This window comes from Aythya marila (assembly GCF_965140915.1).
Source record: "Aythya marila genome assembly, chromosome: 10".
In the NCBI taxonomy this organism is placed as follows: domain Eukaryota; kingdom Metazoa; phylum Chordata; class Aves; order Anseriformes; family Anatidae; genus Aythya; species Aythya marila.
The window spans coordinates 5,424,737-5,444,559 of NC_139051.1; the positions used below are offsets into that span (position 1 = coordinate 5,424,737).

The 19,823-nt window shown below is 37.8% G+C and overlaps 1 protein-coding gene across 1 annotated transcript in view; it reads left to right on the top strand.

Annotated features, from left to right (window-relative positions):
- TAFA4 (TAFA chemokine like family member 4) overlaps nt 1–11,799 on the top strand; it is a 45,705-nt gene extending 33,906 nt beyond the window's left edge. Inside the window, exons 3-4 of the mRNA XM_082767837.1 lie at nt 4,806–4,961; nt 11,521–11,799. Coding sequence (XP_082623963.1) covers nt 4,806–4,961; nt 11,521–11,771 — 407 coding nt within the window. The 3' untranslated portion in view covers nt 11,772–11,799. The remainder of the gene's footprint in view (nt 1–4,805; nt 4,962–11,520) is intronic.
- Nucleotides 11,800–19,823: the final 8,024 nt, after the last annotated feature.

Consider the following 19,823-nt stretch of genomic DNA (forward strand, 5'->3'; position numbering starts at 1 on the left):
TGCATTGAAAGAGTGCTCCTTGGGAGTGATTAGAATTAGTCACAGAGATGAAATGGATGTGGACAGAATTGACTAGCAACTTTCTGAAAGCCTTCCTCTTTTTTGATATTTTCCTTGCAGTTTTGAAGTGCATTACTGTGATGTTTGATATTTTATTAACAATAATTGTATTTTCCTTTTTTTTTTTTTATTATTTGAGGATTTCAAAGAGTTTTAGGAGCATTAATTGCATATCTGTGCCTTGACTTCTTTGAAGAAAATGAAAACAAGGTCTTGTCAAATAATTAGTAGAAAAATTGTATTAAACTGAGAATAAACAGTTCAGTGGTGATTATTTAGCCAAATATACATATTATGCTTGTGCTGGCTTATAAGGCACAAGCCTAATAAATTCCTAGTTTGTACTTGCCCTTCAGAGATGATGACTGCCTTCTCTGAAAACTGTGAAGGCTGCCTCTGCAGAGTCAACTATCTTCTGGGCTGGAAAGTACACAGGTAACAAAGAGTTCATTCCTGTAGCCAGTTCTTCAGGTCAGGGAGGCTTTTTGGAGGCTTTTTGGACTTGGGCACCTGAGGGCTGTTATTACCCATAGGTATCCCATTATGGAAGGCATAAAAATTCATAGCAGGGAGTGTCCCAGAGGCTGCTTTAACGAGCCCTCTCTTGGTATGTCTGTGTCCTATATGGAGAGAGAGAGAATGTGTCCTTAGTTAGCTTGAATAGCATTGGTATTTCTAAGGAAGCTAAGCTGTAAAGAAATCGGGATAAGGAGGAAACTACCAGCACCAGACTCCTGATCAGAGGTAACACAGAGTTCTACAGTTATCAAGATTCGTCCTCTGTCCTCCCCAGTGCTTGGCTGGCAGACATCTCCTCTCTTGGTATGCAGAAGGTGTTCAACAACAGGAACCTTTCTCTGGTACTGTTGCTGATAAAATGCATCTCTCCTTGGAGAGTTCTTTTATTTAAATGTGAAGATGTAACTGAATTTCAACTGCAAATATTGACAGCCCTTAGGTTGCAGATCTGAATAGGTTTACAGGTGAAGAGCTATGAATTTGTGGGCTTTTTATAAGTGAGCCCAAAGGGGCTTTGCTCTCCCAAGTATGGCTTTCTACTATCTCTCATTGCAGTTCTCCCTGAAATGTCTTTCCTGATGTGTCTGGTATAGAATTCACTTGCTGTGATCTTCACACTTTAAAATCTCTTCAGTCCTTGCTCCTCTAATGCGTTGGCTTCCTGAGAATCCATTGATTATAAAATATTTTAAGACTGTTCTTGAGTATTTCAGTTCTTACGCTCTCAGCTGTAACTTAAATGTACTCTAAACTTGAGATGAAGGTTTATCTAGTGCAATGTGGAGAATAAAATGTGAAGGAGAATATTCTTATATTCTTTCTTTTCTCTGCCTTTGGGCACCTGAATGTAGATACAACAGATATCAATAGATTTAGGGAGAGAATAGTCTGTTTGAGTTGATGGTTAACTTTTAACATAATCAGTGAGTTTTGCTAACTCTGAAAGCCACACTGCAAACTGAGTGCTTGTCCTCTAGATTGCTGAATACTGAGAAAAATGGTACATGGAGCTAGCACGTTAACACTTAGCAATTGTTCAGCGGTTGTTCACAGATGTGTCTGAATATTAAGAGGAAATGCATATGGGTGTTCAATAGAATGAAGAGTGTTAAGATGTGCGTGAACAAGCAAGAGGAAATATAGATGTGAGCATGTAGGAGGGAAAAGAATATTACAAGGGCAATCCAATTAATGCAAATGATGCATGCAGATGTCTTTGGCTTTTTAGTACCTTTCGCTCTTTTACTCCATAGGATCTGCATGCTGGGGACAAGGGAGAAGAGTGCTGTCTTCCTTCACGTGGCAGCAGTACCCCTAAACCTTAGTATCCTACCCATACCAGCAGACATAGAGGGGACACCTTCACGTGCTTGCTTGTGTATGAATGAGTTTAGAGTAAAATAGCCAGTGAACCAAAGGACACATTCGTAATGGAACTTAATTTTGTGTCTTCAAATGTCTGTGTGCCTGTGGACTCCTTGCTTTTTATGGGAGCAGAGTCAGTGCTTTAAAATTCAAACAAGATAACTCAAAATAACTGAAAGTAATCCCCCCCTCCTTTTTTTTTTTTTTTTGGACTGCATGCTGAGGGTCAAATCCTGTTTGATTTATTTTGATATTGACTTAACAGGACTATTCACCTAAAGGAAGCAGGTTTGGGTCTTGAAAATAGACATTCTTTCAGCTACATATTGATCGCTGGAGCTGGATCTAGTCCATCCTTATGATGTACTTTCTGACAAAATGGCTTCTGCTCTTATCTTGGCATCTAATGTGTAGTGAATAATGACTTTAATTAAAACAAGACCTGACTGCTTGGTCTCTCAGATGAGATACATAGCAATCTCAAGTATGTGGCTTGAGCAGTTGCAAATTTCTGCTTTTTCTTTACTCCACTATAAAATGTCCTTTTCAAGAGACAGTCCAGGCTGTGACCTTGCTCTCCTCAAGTCAGCTGGAATTTTGCTGTTAACTCCAGTGAATGCAGAACCACCACTCTAAGCCCTGTAGGAAATCAATGGAAACTTTCCCTGTTTACTCCAACAAATTTGGGCTCAGGCCTTTAATTTTTGTCCATCAATTTATTTTCTCTAAATATTGTTGCGCTGAGGTGTTTTGTGGAAAAATACTTTGGAATGAAGTGGTGTGGCCGATTTAATTTCTCTATGCATTTATTGTCCTTACTGATTTATAGAGAAGCTACTTTCCTACAGGCTGGTAGCTCTTTTCACTTTTTTTCATGATATGGTATTAGGTACTTGCATGAAAATTCAGTCTGCCAATAAACTTAATACAGTAGCTATCTACGATACTTTTATGCTGTCTTCGACATTTTTCCAACTTTCTGTAAAATACATTATGCATTTTCCTGCTGTAGCATATTTTGCTTAAAACTACAGTGGAGCTTTTTCCCCAGGAAAACAAACAACCAAACACCTCTGTATATAGAATTTCTTTTTACATTTAGAGTGCACAAATAAAGACTGTATTTTCTTTCCAAGATTGTATATACATAGTTTTCTGCCCATTGAGGTGGTTGTGAATACAAATTTGGCAACAAAAGTCAGGCAGCCCTCCAGCTGTGTTTGAAACACAAGCCCTCCAGCTTGTGAAACCAAACCACGCACAGCAAAGGAACATTGCCAAGCCAACCTTTTAAAAAGTTACATATATTTGAAAGCTGTCCTGTTTTTTTTTTTTTTTGTTGTTGTTGATGATGTTTGTTTGTTTTTGTGGAAAAGCCACTTAGAAGCCTAAACTGTATTCCTAACTCTTTTTAAGGTTTAGATTTTCCACTTATATCAACTCATACAAATTTCTGTCCAAGCACTACAGTAAAGTTAATCATTCAATAACAAAACCTGCCCATATTGCATCAAACCAAGGTGTTCTCTATCTATCTAGTAACAGGTACTGTTTTTAAAAAACAAAAGGGTTTTGTGTATGGGAAGGGGTCAAGCATGGAGAGACTGGGAGTCAGGGCAATTCTCCAAGCTTGCCATTGTAATGTTTTCATTTGTTTCACTGCATCTCTGTATTTCTGAAAAATGCTCTCACTTTCACCTTCCTTTCTTTATCCTGCTGTACCTCCACTATTCCACACACCTACACCAATACCTGTATGTCTCTTCTCATATAATGAGCCTGTACTACTTTGGTGGTGAATAATTTTCTGTCTCTCCATCTACCTCACTTATTAAAAAAACAAGCAAAATAAAACCAAACACACACACACATAGTGCTGTTAATTTACAAGGAGCTTTACAAACACGGGTAAGAGGCATTCAAGGCTTTAAATAAGACGAGACAAATGCAAGATGAAGCACTTGAGAGCAGTTCAGAAAAGTGAGGAGATGGAGGAGGTGGAAATGACTTATGCAAAGAAGAAAGGAGTTTTATAAAGTGGGGTTTCTGAGCAAGGGTTTTTAGGCAGGATGGAGGGTGAGTGGAGGAAAACAGTCAGGTACAAGGAGCAGAACTGTTAAGGTGTGAAGGCAGGAGTGAGGAAAGGAGAGGAAGTTTAGAGTAAACTCAGACAGATGGTGCTGAATTGTGAGGAAAGGTGCTTGAGAGTAAGACAACTGATGGAGAATTTATGACAGGTTTGTTCAAAATGGGCTGGGAGGGACTTCAGGAATTCCATATAGCTTTATTTATTTATTTATTTATTTATTTATTTATTTATTTATTTATTTTGACAACACTTGAATATCTATGACAGCTTTTTGGCCTACTTTATTCATAGCCTACCTGCAATTATAGAAGCCTACCTACATGTTGTTATGATAGAGGGTTTCTCTGCTATTTAACTTTCCCTTGCATTAAATATTGCCCAGTCCATCATGTCTGCTTCTGAAAGGAAAGAATTGAATATAAAACCCGAATGCAAGATAGGAAGCCAGAGGAAGAAATGTGCTCTTTCTCCACGTCTTCTTGTCTGACATGTCTAGTTCACTAGTCCAATCTCCTTTTCTCCCTGCAGTTTTGTAAAGGCCAAGGAAGACTGGCTGAAAAATTGATTTGGTATGCTGAACTAATCTTTATTAGTAAGAATAGGATAAACTTAGGGAATAAGCCAGATCCTACAAGATGCTTTATCCCTTCATCTTCTTGGGACTTAAATGGGTATTCAAGGGACTCAGTATCTTGTAGGACTGTATGTATTGGCTTTTTCTTTATACACTGATGTTTTATTTTGCTCTCCATCACATCTCTGCAATTATTAGGCCAGCACCAAGTTAAGCAAGGGACATGCGAAGTTGTGGCAGTGCATCGTTGCTGCAATAAGAACCGGATTGAGGAGCGATCGCAAACAGTCAAGTGCTCCTGCTTCCCAGGGCAGGTGGCTGGTACAACAAGGGCTCAGCCCTCATGTGTGGAAGGTAAGCAGTCTCCCGCTCGCTCATGGTTCATTAGGATTGTTTGAGAAGTTTAGTCTCCTTGATTGTTTGACTTCCTACTGCCTCAAAAGCATAATCCTTCCTTTTGTTAATTTTGAAAACATTGCTGTGCATTGATGATAATGAGTCTGTGCATAAATCTGGGTGTAATTAATCCTCTTAATATATGTACTCGTCCATTTCATGTCTGTGCCAATAGAACTTGTTATTTTTTCACACAAAAACTCTCCTTTAAAACTAGTCTGAAAACAACATAAGCCAAAAAATCCGAGCTAATGATATTAACCCTTCCAGTTACCTTTAGACATAATAGTTTGGCCAAAATGTCACTGGATAATAAATGCAGTCCTAAGACTGGGCTTGTGGGTAGTGCTGGGACATCTGATTTTGAGAGCTGCTCTCCAGATGGATGTTTCCCCATTTTATGTGCCCAGTGGGATCTTATGCTGGACATCAGTGCTATAATGATGCCCCATGTCCATTCATTTTGTGTGTTGTAACTCAAAATAAGTTAGAGTTGGTAGAGTAGAGCAAGCATACTGCTGCACACGGTGCAGTGTCTAAGCTAGGACACCTACCCGATGAAAGAAAAATGTGGTGTAATTGCCCTAGTCCATCAGCTTCCTGGGTAGATGTGAAATCCTCTCAGAGCTCAGTGTTGCCATCTGTACACTTTTAGCAGTTTTAGCAGTTTTCATCTGAAATGAAATGTGTTACATACACCAAAGCTAAAATCGTACCTTGATTATAATGTTGACCAGGGATTCTGAAACTCTACAAAACTTTCTTACCCAAGGTTCACTTTGCACCTCATCCCCACCCTTTTCCTCTCTGTCTTATTGACAGTTCAGAAATTGTGGGTCACCCTTTTTTCTTCCCCCACCACTGGAGGCTATTCCCTGGAGAGGCTGCTGCTGATGCTCTTATTATTAACTTAATAAGCAGTTATACTGAGACTGAGATTTGTTTTTCATCACAGAAAAAATCTAGTGAAAGTCTTCTGTCATGTATATATAAATAGGCATTCAAAATATATTAAAACAGAAAGTTCTGTACGATCTACACTTGAATTAAAACAAATCAAACTGACAATACCCAAGTAGCTAACTGCTAATTAATACTGATGTAGATGTTAATAGATCCTCCATTTTATTAATTCATAAGGAAAATGCTTGCTCTCATTGTTGTTTTTTTTTTCCACATGAAATCGTAACCATTACAAGTTAAATATAAAACAAAAATCTCAGTCCATTTTTTTAAACTTTCAGAGCTATTTAGTTCTAGATGTAAAATTCTAACTACATGCAATATGTCTGAATTTTTGTTTAATGTATTTTCCACCTTTTATTTTTAAGTAAATAGATTTTTTTTATCTGATTAGACTTTTCGTGCCTTGTAATTTAGGAACACAATCAACTTTAATTGTACAATTTGTTATTTTTTTTTTGTCAAGTGAGATGTACTCTCTGTGTTTTTTGGTGATACGTCAAGCAACAGAAATACTTTTATATATGAAAGATAATAAAAATGAGGCATTGTTTTAAGCTTGCCTAAGGATTGCAAAGGTGACATTATCGTTCCATGATAGAAAGACATCATTGCATGATACAGTGGGAGTTTAATTGAATTTGTCAATGCAAATAGTTGCTAAAAGAATTTAATAGCTTTTTTTCTTCAAGCATAGTTGAGATTAAATAAGACAAAATATTGTGAATGTGAGGTTTTGGTTTCTAAAGTGGATGCCTATGATTCCACCTCCCCTCTTAAGGTAACGCTTTAACATATTTCATTTATTTTTGCAAGCATGTGGGACTACAGTCAGTGTTTTTCAGTTGCGGTAGCAGAGAAACTATAACTATCTTTCCTTAGCCTCAGGATTAGATGTTTTTTCTCCCACTCTGTACGCATCCTTCAGTAGGCTTCTATGCTGTAGAAACCAGAAACAGATTAAAAAAAAAAAAGTGTTGAATTTGTATATTTCAGACTGATACAGATGTTTTATTTTCCAACACCTTTTTGCCAAAAGAAGGGATGTTTAATTTGCCCATATTTTGCTCTGAGTTTAAAGGGAAGGATGTGCCCAAAGTACAGATTAACTTTTCTAACCAAAAGAAAAGAATCTGCATACCAATTGATTTACAGTAAACTTTTAAAGCTTTTTATTTTTTTTTTGAACTTCAGACCTTATCCAGTAGTAATTATCATTTACATTAGAGTAGCAATTATCTCTGTGCTCTTGATCATGCATGGCATGCATGTGGTTGTTGGTACCATCGTTTCTGCTTCAAATTGCTCACATGTTGAACTGTGTTTAGATAAAATGAGGAAACGATGTAGATCACACTCAAATGAGTAGGTGTCTGGTAAGTGCCACCCACTTTTTGTGTCAGACTACAAAATCTTTGGCCACACACATGGAGAAGCTTTTACCCATTGAAAATCATGATAAAAAGTGTAGTGCTAAGTATTTTTTATAGAAATATTGATTTATATATATGTTCTATTGATACCTTTTGTTTGGAGAGAAGTGCATTAAATATGTCGGAGTAAATCATCACTAGCCAAATCATCTTCCATCCAAGCAATTCTGTTAGTCCTAGAATTCATGAGGAAGAAACACTCAGAATAGAAAAAGAATGCGAATGAGACTAAAGAATTCAAAGGCTTTCTAGAAGGTCAAAGAACCACAATAAAGGAGCAGGACACCTTTGAAAGCCCATCTGGGATCCAGACTGAAGAGAAGAGGGTTCATGGAAACAAGAAAACAAAAAAACAATGCATAGCAAACAGATAAAAGTACAAATTGCTGAGAAGATTTCCCTCCCACTGGTTTTGAATGTATTTCAGAATATTTGAGTACTCAAAAGGATGCTAATGCTGTGTCAGTATTCAAAGAGAGGAGAAAAAAAAAAAAAAGCACAACAAAAAATAGAATGAATAGTGTATTGCAAATTTGTATGGACAGCTTAATCCAATGAGGTAGGAAAGTCATCTGTATTTGTCCCAACTACAGACAACATGAATTTGTTTGTTAAAGTAGAATACAAAGAAATTATTAAATAAAAGTAAATAAAATTATCGGCCCATAGTATGTGAAATATTGAAATTGCTAATACTGAGGCAGATCAGTACCACTGTTCTGCTTTTGGTAAGAAATAGAATGGTGAAGAATTTTCTAGTTTGTTAATTAGAGAACCTACTAACCAAGATCTACTAGCATACCTCAAAAACGTTCATCTCCACAGAGTCAGCAGGAGGAATTGGTAGTCAAATGGCACATACATACTGAGATTTCACGGTGCTTAGCTCTACATCTGCCCCTCTGAAACATTTTCAGTGGTGACCTGAAAGCAAATATAGAACCTATCCTGACAAAAAATGTATGGATTTCATCTGATGGGGCAAAGGAACAAGTAATAACAAGCCCAAGGTAGTCACATGGCATGGTCCTGCAAGGAGGAAGTTGAACCTGTTTGAAAGAACTCTGTGTTAATAAAGACAAATGCATTGTGTTGAGAAACTGAAGAAGTTCAATCAGCTCAGCTTATCAGGCAGAAGATTGAAAAGTTACTTGATTGCAACACGTTCAATACCTTCACAGGGAGAAAATGATGATTGCTAACTGGTCCTGTAATGCAGAAGAAGAAAGCACAACAGAAGAGGTTTGAAAGGGAAGAAAACCAAGGCTGTTTCATGCTGAGATTATTTAATGCCATAAAAAAAAAGTCAGTGGAAGAAGTTTCTTTCTTCACCTGCACCCAAATGGCTTGGAAGACACTGTGTAGCCAAACACAGCTAGGGGCACAGCACAGTGAATTGCACGAGGCAAGACAAGATGATGTATTGGCACCTTTTGGCCTTAATCTTTATGAATCTACTGTTTCCATGGAGCCACATCAGCTAGGGAACGATGTCAGCAGAAGATTTATTTCTGGTGGGGTAACCACCAGCAAATCGACCGGCAAATGTCAAACTGAAGCAGTCTCCTTTCTCTTCATGAGGGTGGTTGTATATGAGTATGACATAACTGCTCTCGTTTCTTAGAAAAGTCATCTGCTGAAACCTCTCCAAGAGTGCCTCAATCTGAAAAGAAGAGAAAACCTTTACATTCTTCAGAGAGTCACACTGTTAAAAAGTGCAACAATCATTAAGGAACTCTTGCTCTGAAGATGAGTTTAAGGGTCTGATGGAAAATTTTAATAAACTAATTCCAGGAGTGTGCTTGATACAAACAGCTACAGCCATTTAGGACATACAGGTCAGCAGAGTGGACATTAGAACTACAAAGAAATTGGACATAAAGTGGATGCAAGAATCAGTACTTTGCTACAGCAAAGAATGAGGAATTTGCTGAAAGTTAATAGAATGAGATCTGTATTAAGTATTTCAAAGTGTTGCCATTAATTTGAAGAGAGATTTCAGCACAGAATAGAAATCAGTCAACAGAAGAGGAGCGGTCATTTTCTCTGTAAGTGTCTAAACAAGAGATGAATAGAAGGTGAAATAAGCAGTCTGTTGAAAAGCTTGTGGATCTTGTTGGAGTTAGATTGACTCCACAGTGTTTCCCGCTCTCACCTGTGCTTGTTTTAATGAAAGATTGCACCGTTGGAAGTGATGGGCTTGGTTCACTGTCTTATGTACTTCATTTCCACGTGAACCTCATGGACCAGAAAGTTACATGGGCACAGAGTGCTGTGTGAAGCCACTTCTGTGCTACATTTTTGACCAGTCAACCAGTGCCTTTTTTAATGAGCAGGTACTAGAAGCAGGGATTCTAGGTATCTGAAGGGAGAGCTGAATGAGAGAGGTGGTTTTTAATGTCTGAAGCTGAACTTATGTTTTTAAGGTAGCACTGTAAACGTGAAAGAAGGTTCATGTGTCAGAATGAAGGCAAACTCGTAGCGTGTCACCACATTCAGGCTCACAACAGCACTGTGCAGAGCTGTGTGATGCAGTAGCCAGACCTCCCAGGAGGGCTTCCTGGCTTTGAAGCAGAGCTCTGAAGACACAGCCAGCTTACTACCAGGATCATGTGCTGAGGTCTCTGCAGATGCTTGCAGTCTTCTTGAATCTAGCCTTCTACACTTGGCCATGTTTATCTGAAATAAATCTGGTATAGAAGTTGAAACAAATTTAGAAAGTAGAGAAGATATAAAATAAATTACTGGACTATTTATCTGGAGTGGAAGTGGTGCCTCATCTCTTAGAAAGCACCACCAGGTTTCATCCATGTCATCAACAATCAACCAGCATCAATGGAAATGATCTAAGATTTAAATGATGGGTGACAGGAATCATGCATTCATTTTATAATTTTTAGAGATTGAAAAAATCATTTATAAAAGCCAAACTGGTGTTTCAGAAATATATTTTTCATAGTGCTCTTCAGGTAGTCTTAGAGTGAAAGTGCAAAACAAAAGTAATTGAATGAGCATTTCAGCAATATCCTGAAGTCAGCTTGCCTGCTTGTCACCCTAATTTGAAGGTTGTAGAAATATGAATCTACCTTGAAATTAAAAGGAAAAAAAGTGCTTTACAAGAAGTAGATGAAATTATTTTTGTTCATCTCTTTAGGATGTAGTGTCTTTTAAAGCATGCAGTTCAATATTTTGTGCACATAGTAGAATAATGCAGACTAAATCAACATTTTCTGCCATATTTTATTTTGAAATCCAATTTAGTTTATGTACGATTACGAACTGATATATTTTAAAATCATTTTCTAGAATTTGATGAATCCTGTGAACAGTGCAAAACTGAGAAATACATGCTGAAGTTTGCAGTAGTAAAGTTTGCAGTAGTTTGTAGGAAACTATATGTTACCAGCAGTATTAAAAAGTCATGACTATGTTTATAAAAATAACAAACATTGTCTTATTAACAGAAATTGGCTTAAGGCTAGAAAATTAATAAATTTGCACAGTTACTGTACTACTGAAGTCTTCCTGAAACATGTTGCAAAACTGGCAGTGTAACTGCAAGTAGATTTTCAGTTAATTATCTAATATTTTCCAATGGTTTCCATGTCCTTATTTGCACTATTTGCTGACAGAACTCACATGCTTACATATCTGTGCAATTCTATTTTCTCACCCAGTGGAGGAAGAAACTGGCATTTCTTCATCCAGCCTCACATATGCATATCCGGGTTAAAAGAGAAGCCTCAGTTTCATACCACCTTACAGCAGATACATAGCTGGAGCATGCAAATGAAGGAAGGAAATCACCTCTGTAGATGGTGGAAGTGGTAAGGCACTTCCAGATGTCAATTCAAAAATGGGAGTCAAAACACACTGTAGTAGTGCTTGGCTGTCTTCACCATTTGCATATGTCATTTATCCTTCTGTATGTTTGTGATGGTTTTTTTTTAGCCGCATCTTTAGTTCAAACACGGTCAGTGTACTAAGCCACTAAAACAGTAACTGTGGGTTCTACTTTTTGTAATCAAACAATTGAACAGCACACATGCAACCTCCCTACAAAAACCAACAATACTAAAAAAGATTGTATTCTGTTTCTCTTTCCCATTTCTTTTTTCAAGCTTCTATTGTTCTACAGAAGTGGTGGTGTCATATGAACCCCTGTTTGGATGGAGAGGACTGTAAAGTACTACCAGACTATTCAGGTTGGTCTTGCAGCAGTGGAAATAAAGTCAAAACCACAAAGGCAAGTACAGAGATCACCTATTTAAATATAGGTGGCAGTCTGCTGGTGGCATTTGCTTATTGCATTGCATCTGCAGGTGTGAGTACCAGTGCTGGACTCCTCAGTGTTCTGGAAAGTGGTGATTAATGCAATCATTCTCAGGGAGGAAAATTCTGGGTTGGAATTGCCCCTTCATTCCCAGCCTAATTAAGTTACTGGAGTCAAACCAAAGAAATAATTCAGTTGGAATCACTGCTAGTGGGATAATCATGTTCCAGGATCAATTCTTCAACTTGAAGACTGAGTACATAGATCTGAGGTTTTTACCAGTGTCATCTAAAGTTATAATCCTGTGCTACTGGAAAGTCCTTTTAGCTTTGAATGATGGCCTTGGGAGTTGTTGAGAATTTGTACTGACATCACTGGAACTGTGGGACACTGAACACCAGTGGAAATCAGGCTGGTTCAGATAATTTCTAATTACAGGCTGTCATGTAGACAGCCTGTTTTTTAAACAAAGTTTTGCTGTGCCATCCTATTTCTTAATTAATGGCCAGCAGAAAGAAAATATCATGTTCTCTGTCTGCTTAACAATCTAAAATGAGTTCAGTGCATTGAAGTTCAACAAGTCATAGCAGACTGCATTTCTAAATGTATCATAAAACATGAGTCTTCAGCAGGGAATAGCAAGCAAAGACATATGCTTAGCTTTTCCCTTTCCAGCCTCTTCTAGATAGGAATGAATGTTGTTGATTAGGTAACAGTCTGAGTTAATAAGCAAATACTGACACCAAATGTTGCTTAATAATGGTTGTTCAAAGGAGTGAAAACTGTACTAATTCCGGATGAAAGAAGGAAAATTAGATGGTCTGAGCAGCTGTGATGTGATACCAGTGTCCAGAGCCCAGATGCACACATGCATATGGTGGCAGGTTCACTGGAGAAAACTGACTTAAAAAAAAAAAAAAAAAAAAGGGTCTGAAAAACCCTATTGCTGTTTTTAAGATCACAGAATCACTGAATGGTATAGGTTGGAAGGAATTCCTGCAGGTCATCATGTCCATCCTCCCTGAGCAGACAGAGAAGTCATTGCAAATCATTTACCAAAAGCTGAAGATGTTGTCTATGGCGTGCCTAGGCTCGGCTGTGTACTCTGTGACTGATACTGCACCTGAAAGATGACCCTAGAATCAGTATGGGAAACTGGAAGTCAGTTATTGCAACGTATACATTACCCTCAGCCTTTGAATTTTTTTCACAAGCACTGACTTTAGCTACTCATATAGAGGTAACAGGCAGTGTGGTAGCATCACACCAAAGGGTAAGAAAGACAAGTAGGAGTTGTGTATATTGAATAAGACAACTTAATCTCTGGACATGCCAGAAAAGAGCTGACACTTTGTACCAATAGGACCTTATTGGGAAAGAATTAGCCAGGGTTAAATATCCATGATCCCCTTAAGAGTTTCTAGAGTGATGAAGGCTAGAAGAAAGAACTTTACATTGGCATTGATGGCTGAAGACCTGAGGCATTAAGTCTTCGTTCATGCATTTGTCTCTTCCTTACTATGAACAGTTGCCTTTCACTTCATTGAGGTCAACTGACCACATGAGTCACATAGCCTGTGTTCATGACTCTTGCTCTTAAACAGTGAAAAGAAGCAGCCTGAGCCAGTGGGATTTTACTAATAGAAGGGCAAATTTGGCATGGATCATTTATTTTATTATCCATGACAAAAATTGCAACCAGCAAACTACAGAATATGGTAATGCATTCTGATGAGTTTAGGGATGTCTTTATAAAGCTGGAGTGGGACAAATCATCCTGCCTGCAATTAGACCTGTGCAAATTCATCAACTCCATCGAGTTTGTGTGGGTCTAACAGAGGGCAGAGTGTAGCAATATGAGTGCAAATGTTATTTCATTAAGCTCGTCCTCTACTTTGCTGGGACACAGAGTAATGCATTTTGCATTGATTTTTATCACCATAGGAGATTGAGGGGTATTTAAGTGAAAGGATGAGCAAACTGGCACTTGTGCTTAAATTTGAATCATTCTACTGTGTTACTGATATGAGAGCTATTCATATTTTCCTTTACATGTTTTTGCTTTCCTTTTGCTGCCTTTTTATTTTAGATTTGAGCACGTTAAGGTTGGACTGTATTTCATTGTGCAAGTGCTTAGCAACAGTTTAAGGGAGATCCTGGTTCTGATTGGAGTCTTGGAGTACTGCAACAACAGAAATCGTTAGTGGTTAAACATCTCAGTGAAATGATGAAAGAGAGTCTTGAACTTCAACTAGTGATTGGCCATGTTAGAGAAGGGAACAGGGGCCACCTCCCATTAGATCAGGTTTCTCAAAGACCACTGGATTCATTCTGCCCCACTGCAGGCAAGCTGAGTTGTTTAGGATTCTCCAAAGTCACATGGAGAGAAGTGGGTAATTTCATAGCATGACTGGGTAATTTCATAGCATGACTGTGCCCATCTACAAGAGTATTCACAGCAACTACTTCTTTCTCTCTTCTTAAAAAAGACCCAGGTGACAAGCTTACACGTAGATGTCTGCTTGCTGTGCCACAGAATTTGTTCCTGCATCCATATTTCTTCTGTAGATATTCTGCATGTCTTGTGGGTGGTTTCCTCTGTCTACGAAGTTACAGATGTTGGACAAATACAATGAGTAATGGTAACTGCAAATTCTGAACAGAAGTTTGTGGGACATACAATACTGGTCGGCAAAGAGAATGGAAAGGAATAGAGAGGATGGAAAAAAAGATTCCCTTGCTAGAAAGAAAAGTAAAGTATTGTATAATTTATTTTTTGATTTAAAAATGAACCAAAGATTTGTTCACACTCAGCTCAATTAGTAAAAATATGTATTAAATGCATTATTAAAACTTGGCACAAGTAGAGGACTGTCATATCTGATTGTGACCAGTAGTCCAAACCATAAATCAGCCTGTGTGGCTCAGTGCTGGGATACTTAAATAAGAAAGATACAGCAAAACCCTTGTGGACAATTACAGAAAATGTACCCATACATGAAATTCTTCCAATTTAATATTTGGCTGATATCTAAAGCATGAGAGTTGAGATCCATTCCATATTAATTTTTTTTTTTTCTGTGTTATGTAGCAAAGATGATCTCGTTACCATTTAAATTTCTAATCAATTTTTAAAGCTTACTAAGACCTCGGGATCAGAGCTAGCTGGGACAATGAGTTCCACAGGTTAATTATACACTGAAAGAGGAAATGCCAAGTAATCACTTCTAAGACTTATATCTTTTTATTTTGTGAAAATATGAGAATAATTGAAGTATATGAAACATGGGAGACTCCTGATGCCACTGAGTGTTTAGGTGGATAGTTAGTAGCTGAGTGAGACAGTTAAAATGTGGAAAGTTGAAGAGCTTGTGTTTTACACCAGTTACCTTGGGGAGTGAAATAAAAACTTCTCTGTGCAACATGTCTGTGAAGTTTTGTAACGTGTCTAGACACTACAGAGCAGGGTTGACAAACCCTGCAAACAAGCCTTGCAGGCTACCTATTCTCATCCATTTTCAGGATGGGAAATCTGATGTGACTCCTCCTTAGTGTGTAGCCAAACCGATTGATCTGTAGTTGCCTTCCATAAGATGGACAGCTGGGAATGGGTAGCACTTTGCATGAACGGTCTTTGGGGATGTAAGGCATACTCTTGTGCTGTAGGCATTGCTGTTGAAAATGACTCTAAGCAAAATAAAACAGAAGAAGATTTCCATAAGGTGTTGTTGGCAATTTAATAGTAAACAGCCATTTCTTTATCTGCAAGCCTTCTTTATGTGATTGAACAACAGTCTAGTTAACATTTGCATCTGGAGTCTGTTTCTGTGCAAGTTATGTAGGTCTGACTGGGACCAGTTCCTTCATGATGCATTCTTTATACAGTTCCTTTGCAGCAACCAAGCATGTTTTATCATCCTTGATTGATTCTGTGTAGGTAACTGTTTACTTTTCTTTTATAGGTAACACGGTAGCAAAGAATAAACCCATGGGTCACTACCAGCACAATGGCACGTGCAACTGTGTTGCTTGGCTGTCAGACAGACCCTTTTTTTGGTGATGATGCTATTGACTTAATTCTTTGAACTTGCAAAAAGTCAGTGAAAAGAACAATACTTCTCCTTTCAACTGTGGTTGCAGTTCCTGAATCTGGATTTTGCTATACAGAACAATACAAGTTTTTTTTTTTGCAAGAAAACACAAGGAGATTTGGTTCTACCTGAAATGCACCTTGGATTCTTCAGGTTCTGACACCTAGCAGCAATCCATAGAAGCATACACCTGGACTTCTGCAGTGCATCAATGATAAGACTTTATGACATTAGGATATGTAAAATTGCTTTAAATGAGTTTAGATCATGAAAGTAATTTAAGTGGTCATAGAAAAAAAGCTTACGTTACAACCAATATGGATTTATGTGAGGTAGTTCTCACAGTACAACAGAAAAATACAAAGCTGATCCCAATGCTGAGTGAGTAAATGTCTTTGTGTATTTACAACTGTGATTTAGTAACTACCAAGGTTGTTTGAAGGTGAAAAGATAGCATTTCAATCAGTAACAATTATTGTGGGGCATACTTTGGTTATATCTGTGCAAGTAAATTTATTTCTTTAGATAGTTCTAGGTACTTTAACTTTTACATTCATGAGTGATGGCAGGGAAGCATGAGGAAGAGACAAAATTTGAAAGTAGACATAGTTTTTCTTAAAATAAATCCATTCTCGAGGGGAATAGCAAAGTATACATATTCCTTGCCTCTTTGAATCTAGATATGGAAAAGAATTTAGCCATTAGCTAGAAATATTCATTCAGATGCCTCAGAAAAGGAGAGCATGCTTGTACTGCATAAGGAGGGCTTACTGGAAGGAGAGTAATTTGTTCAGATTTTCATAGCTGTGGTTATAAGTCCTAGTAGGTAACTTACTTAAAATTCATGAACAAAATTCTAGATAAAAGTGAATCTTCACTTTCAATTAGTTCTTGTTTAGAATGATTATAATAATTAAATGTCCAGTTCTTTGACAGACTGAATTTCCAAGTGATTACATTTTGTGACACATAATTGTTTCATATTATTGTAGATGCATTTCATACTGTTTTTCTTATTTGCCTGTTACAGTTTTTTGTCATCAGTCTTCATAAATAGAACAGTAAATAGAAGCGAAGCTGTAGCCAGGCTGATTCCCATTACATCATTTTGTGACTTAAGATGCATTAAAACCAACTGAGAATGCAATGATGCAGATGGATATCATGCAGATGAACTGCTGCTGACCCAGCTACTGAACTCATTGTTATGCTTTATGTACATGTGAGTGTAACAATGTAAATCTAATTTTTACATAGCCAGGAAAGAAACCAAAATGAGTGTGTTGTACTAATTTAGATCATTGTGCATAAGCTTTCTATTTTGTGGGAAAGATACCATCAGCAGTGTGGAGCTGCTCAGAGTAATAATTGCTGGCCTTTGATTTGCTGGAGTGGATGGGAGTATTCAGCCAGGTAATTCCATAGCAGGTAGTGGTGGAAAGATCTAGCCCTGTGTTTTTTTTGGTTTTGACTTCTCTGATTTAGCTCACTTTCAATTATGCATTTGATTACAGCTGGGATCATAGTGGTCAGTGTACTTGGTGATAAGTAAACAAGAAATGTTCTGCTCTGTGCATGGACGGCTGAACAGGTATTCTACCTGAAAGACTCTGCTTGCCCTAACGAGCTCTACATTCCTAATATTTTTTCATTGTTTCAATTTTCTGATTAAATTTTAAAAGTACCTTTACTCTTTCTATTATTTCTGTGTATATCTGTTCAAGAGTATCATCAGTGAAGATGGTTTTTGTTTACTGTTTGTACAATGTTGACCCATAACTGGTATTTATTTATTTGGTAATTTCTGTATAAAAGCATAGTAAAAAGCCATCAATGAGCTGTTCTGATCTATGTGGTCAAACAAGAATTTTAGAGAAAAGTTATTTTTCTTTTTTTTTTTTTTTTTCTTTTTGATGATAAATGCAAAGAAAATATGTTATTTGCCAGTGGTTGTACAGGGAATTTGCGGCAGAGTTGAGAACTGAACCAGAACATGCATCTGATTAAATTTTTCTCATGGGGAGCATAAGAAGGAGAGCAGTACGTTACACGCCCTGCAATAGCTGCCTGGAAGGGGCACTCAGCTTCACTGAGGAGAAGGAAAACTAGACCATAAGTTTGATAGCATGGGATTATGAAATACAGCCCAAATGAATGACTTGCCTTCCTAGATCCTTAGCTGATGACAGAGATTTTACATTTCTAAAACAGCTTCATTCCAGAGGATCTTGGGTTGATTTACAGCCTTTTCTGACTCATTGTACAAATGCTGTAATATATGCCTGTTTCTTTTTGGAGAATTGCTGTTTCTTCTAATGCTGTTGTCTGGCATCTGACTCCAGCACTGCCCTTCTGCTGAGCAATAGCAAAATTGAAGGCTTGGCCAGAAGCTCTCTTTGTAGAAGAGATCAGCATTGCAGATATCTGGTGTGTTCTCTATGTAAGTGGCTTAATTTATGCACACCTTTTGTTCTGGAATAACAGCATTTGTAAGCAGTGTGCTGGTAATCTATCAGAAATTTCAGTTTGCTTCCCGCTGTTACATTTCTGTGGGGCTAAACCCTGTGGGTCATTGTATCCAGGCTTTGTTCAGGAGGCACTGCCTCCTACAATCTAGTTCAGAGACTGATCCCTTCTGTCTTAAAATTGCAGTTTTGCCATACAATTTCTAACAAAAGATTGTTGCAGACACTCGTTCCTCTGATGAGCTGATATGCTGATATGCAGGCTGAACTGATTTGTGTCCTGATTATACTTATATCTCACTTAACTGTGTTCTTTTATCCCCTCATTAGTATGACCCTGATGTGTTTTCCTTCACTCAGCCGACATTTCAATAGATATAAAATAACCACGACCTCTTCATCTTTTTCCCTACTTATCTGTGTAGCCCTCTTTGCATCCACTGCAATTTAGGTGAATCTTTTTTCTGAACAAGGGTTGCCAGAATTATGCACTTTATTTGACATATGCCATTGCCAGTTTTCTAGACTATGATTACCACTTTCACATCTCTGCTGCAAATACTTTGCTTTCTGTGGCCTGTGTTGCTTTTGCCTTTTACGTAGCTCCATCATGTTAGCAATTCACAGTCAGTGAGGGTTTGACTAATAGCCTAGGCTTGCTTCTTTTCAGCTCTTGCCTTCCTGCTGATAGTGTACACCCTTACCAATGCTACCTCAGAGCTGACCTGGAAGTCTGAGCTGCTGAACATCACCCCTTGTTACTCTCTCTTCCGCAGGCTGAGGTCATGAAGTGCTGTCTGTCTCCTGTGCTGGGGTTTTCTGTGTGCCTCATTGCAAGGCCATGGTCCACTGGCAGGTGAGGACCCCCCTCATACCTCATTCTGAACAGAAAGTGACATGGTTCACTCTTCAGTGAGTTCCTTACCACTGTCCTTATCTTCTCCAGTTAGATAAGAAAATCTCTGTGGTATTAAAATAAATGTATAGATATAAATATATGCTTTAATATATAGATCAAACTAGATTCGTGGCATTTTATTTATCAAGAAAATAAATTATCTTAATGGAAATCCTTGCAAGGTTTCTCTTGCGTCCTGCAGCTCTGTTAAATCCATGATAGATTTTATTCCACTTTCCACTAAGTCTGTTATCTTCAAGGATTTCTGTTTGAATTTGTACCTGAAGAGAGTGAATAAAATTTTTACGTTTGCTGTAAATTTTCTCAAAGGGTTAGTTTATAACAAACCTACAACAATAGAAAATGTCTTTGAAGAATAACAATTTGCTTGCAGACTGAGCAGACCCTGAGGTAAGAGAACAGTTAAGGCTTCGGTCACAGCAATAGGCACTTCTATATCTATTGAAATATAGGTGATCCCATAAGAAACTTTTAACTATTCAGGGTAAATAAATGCCTTTAAACTGTTGTAATATCTTTTTAAGGACTGCTTTCACAGCACAGTATCCCCAAGCACTGCATTGTAGCAATAATTCTGTACATATTCAGAATGGATCTGCTCAGCTTGGGATTTGGAATATGCTGGTTATGTGGAGCCTCTGAGTTCATGAGGATGAGTTGATAGTTATGGCTGCAG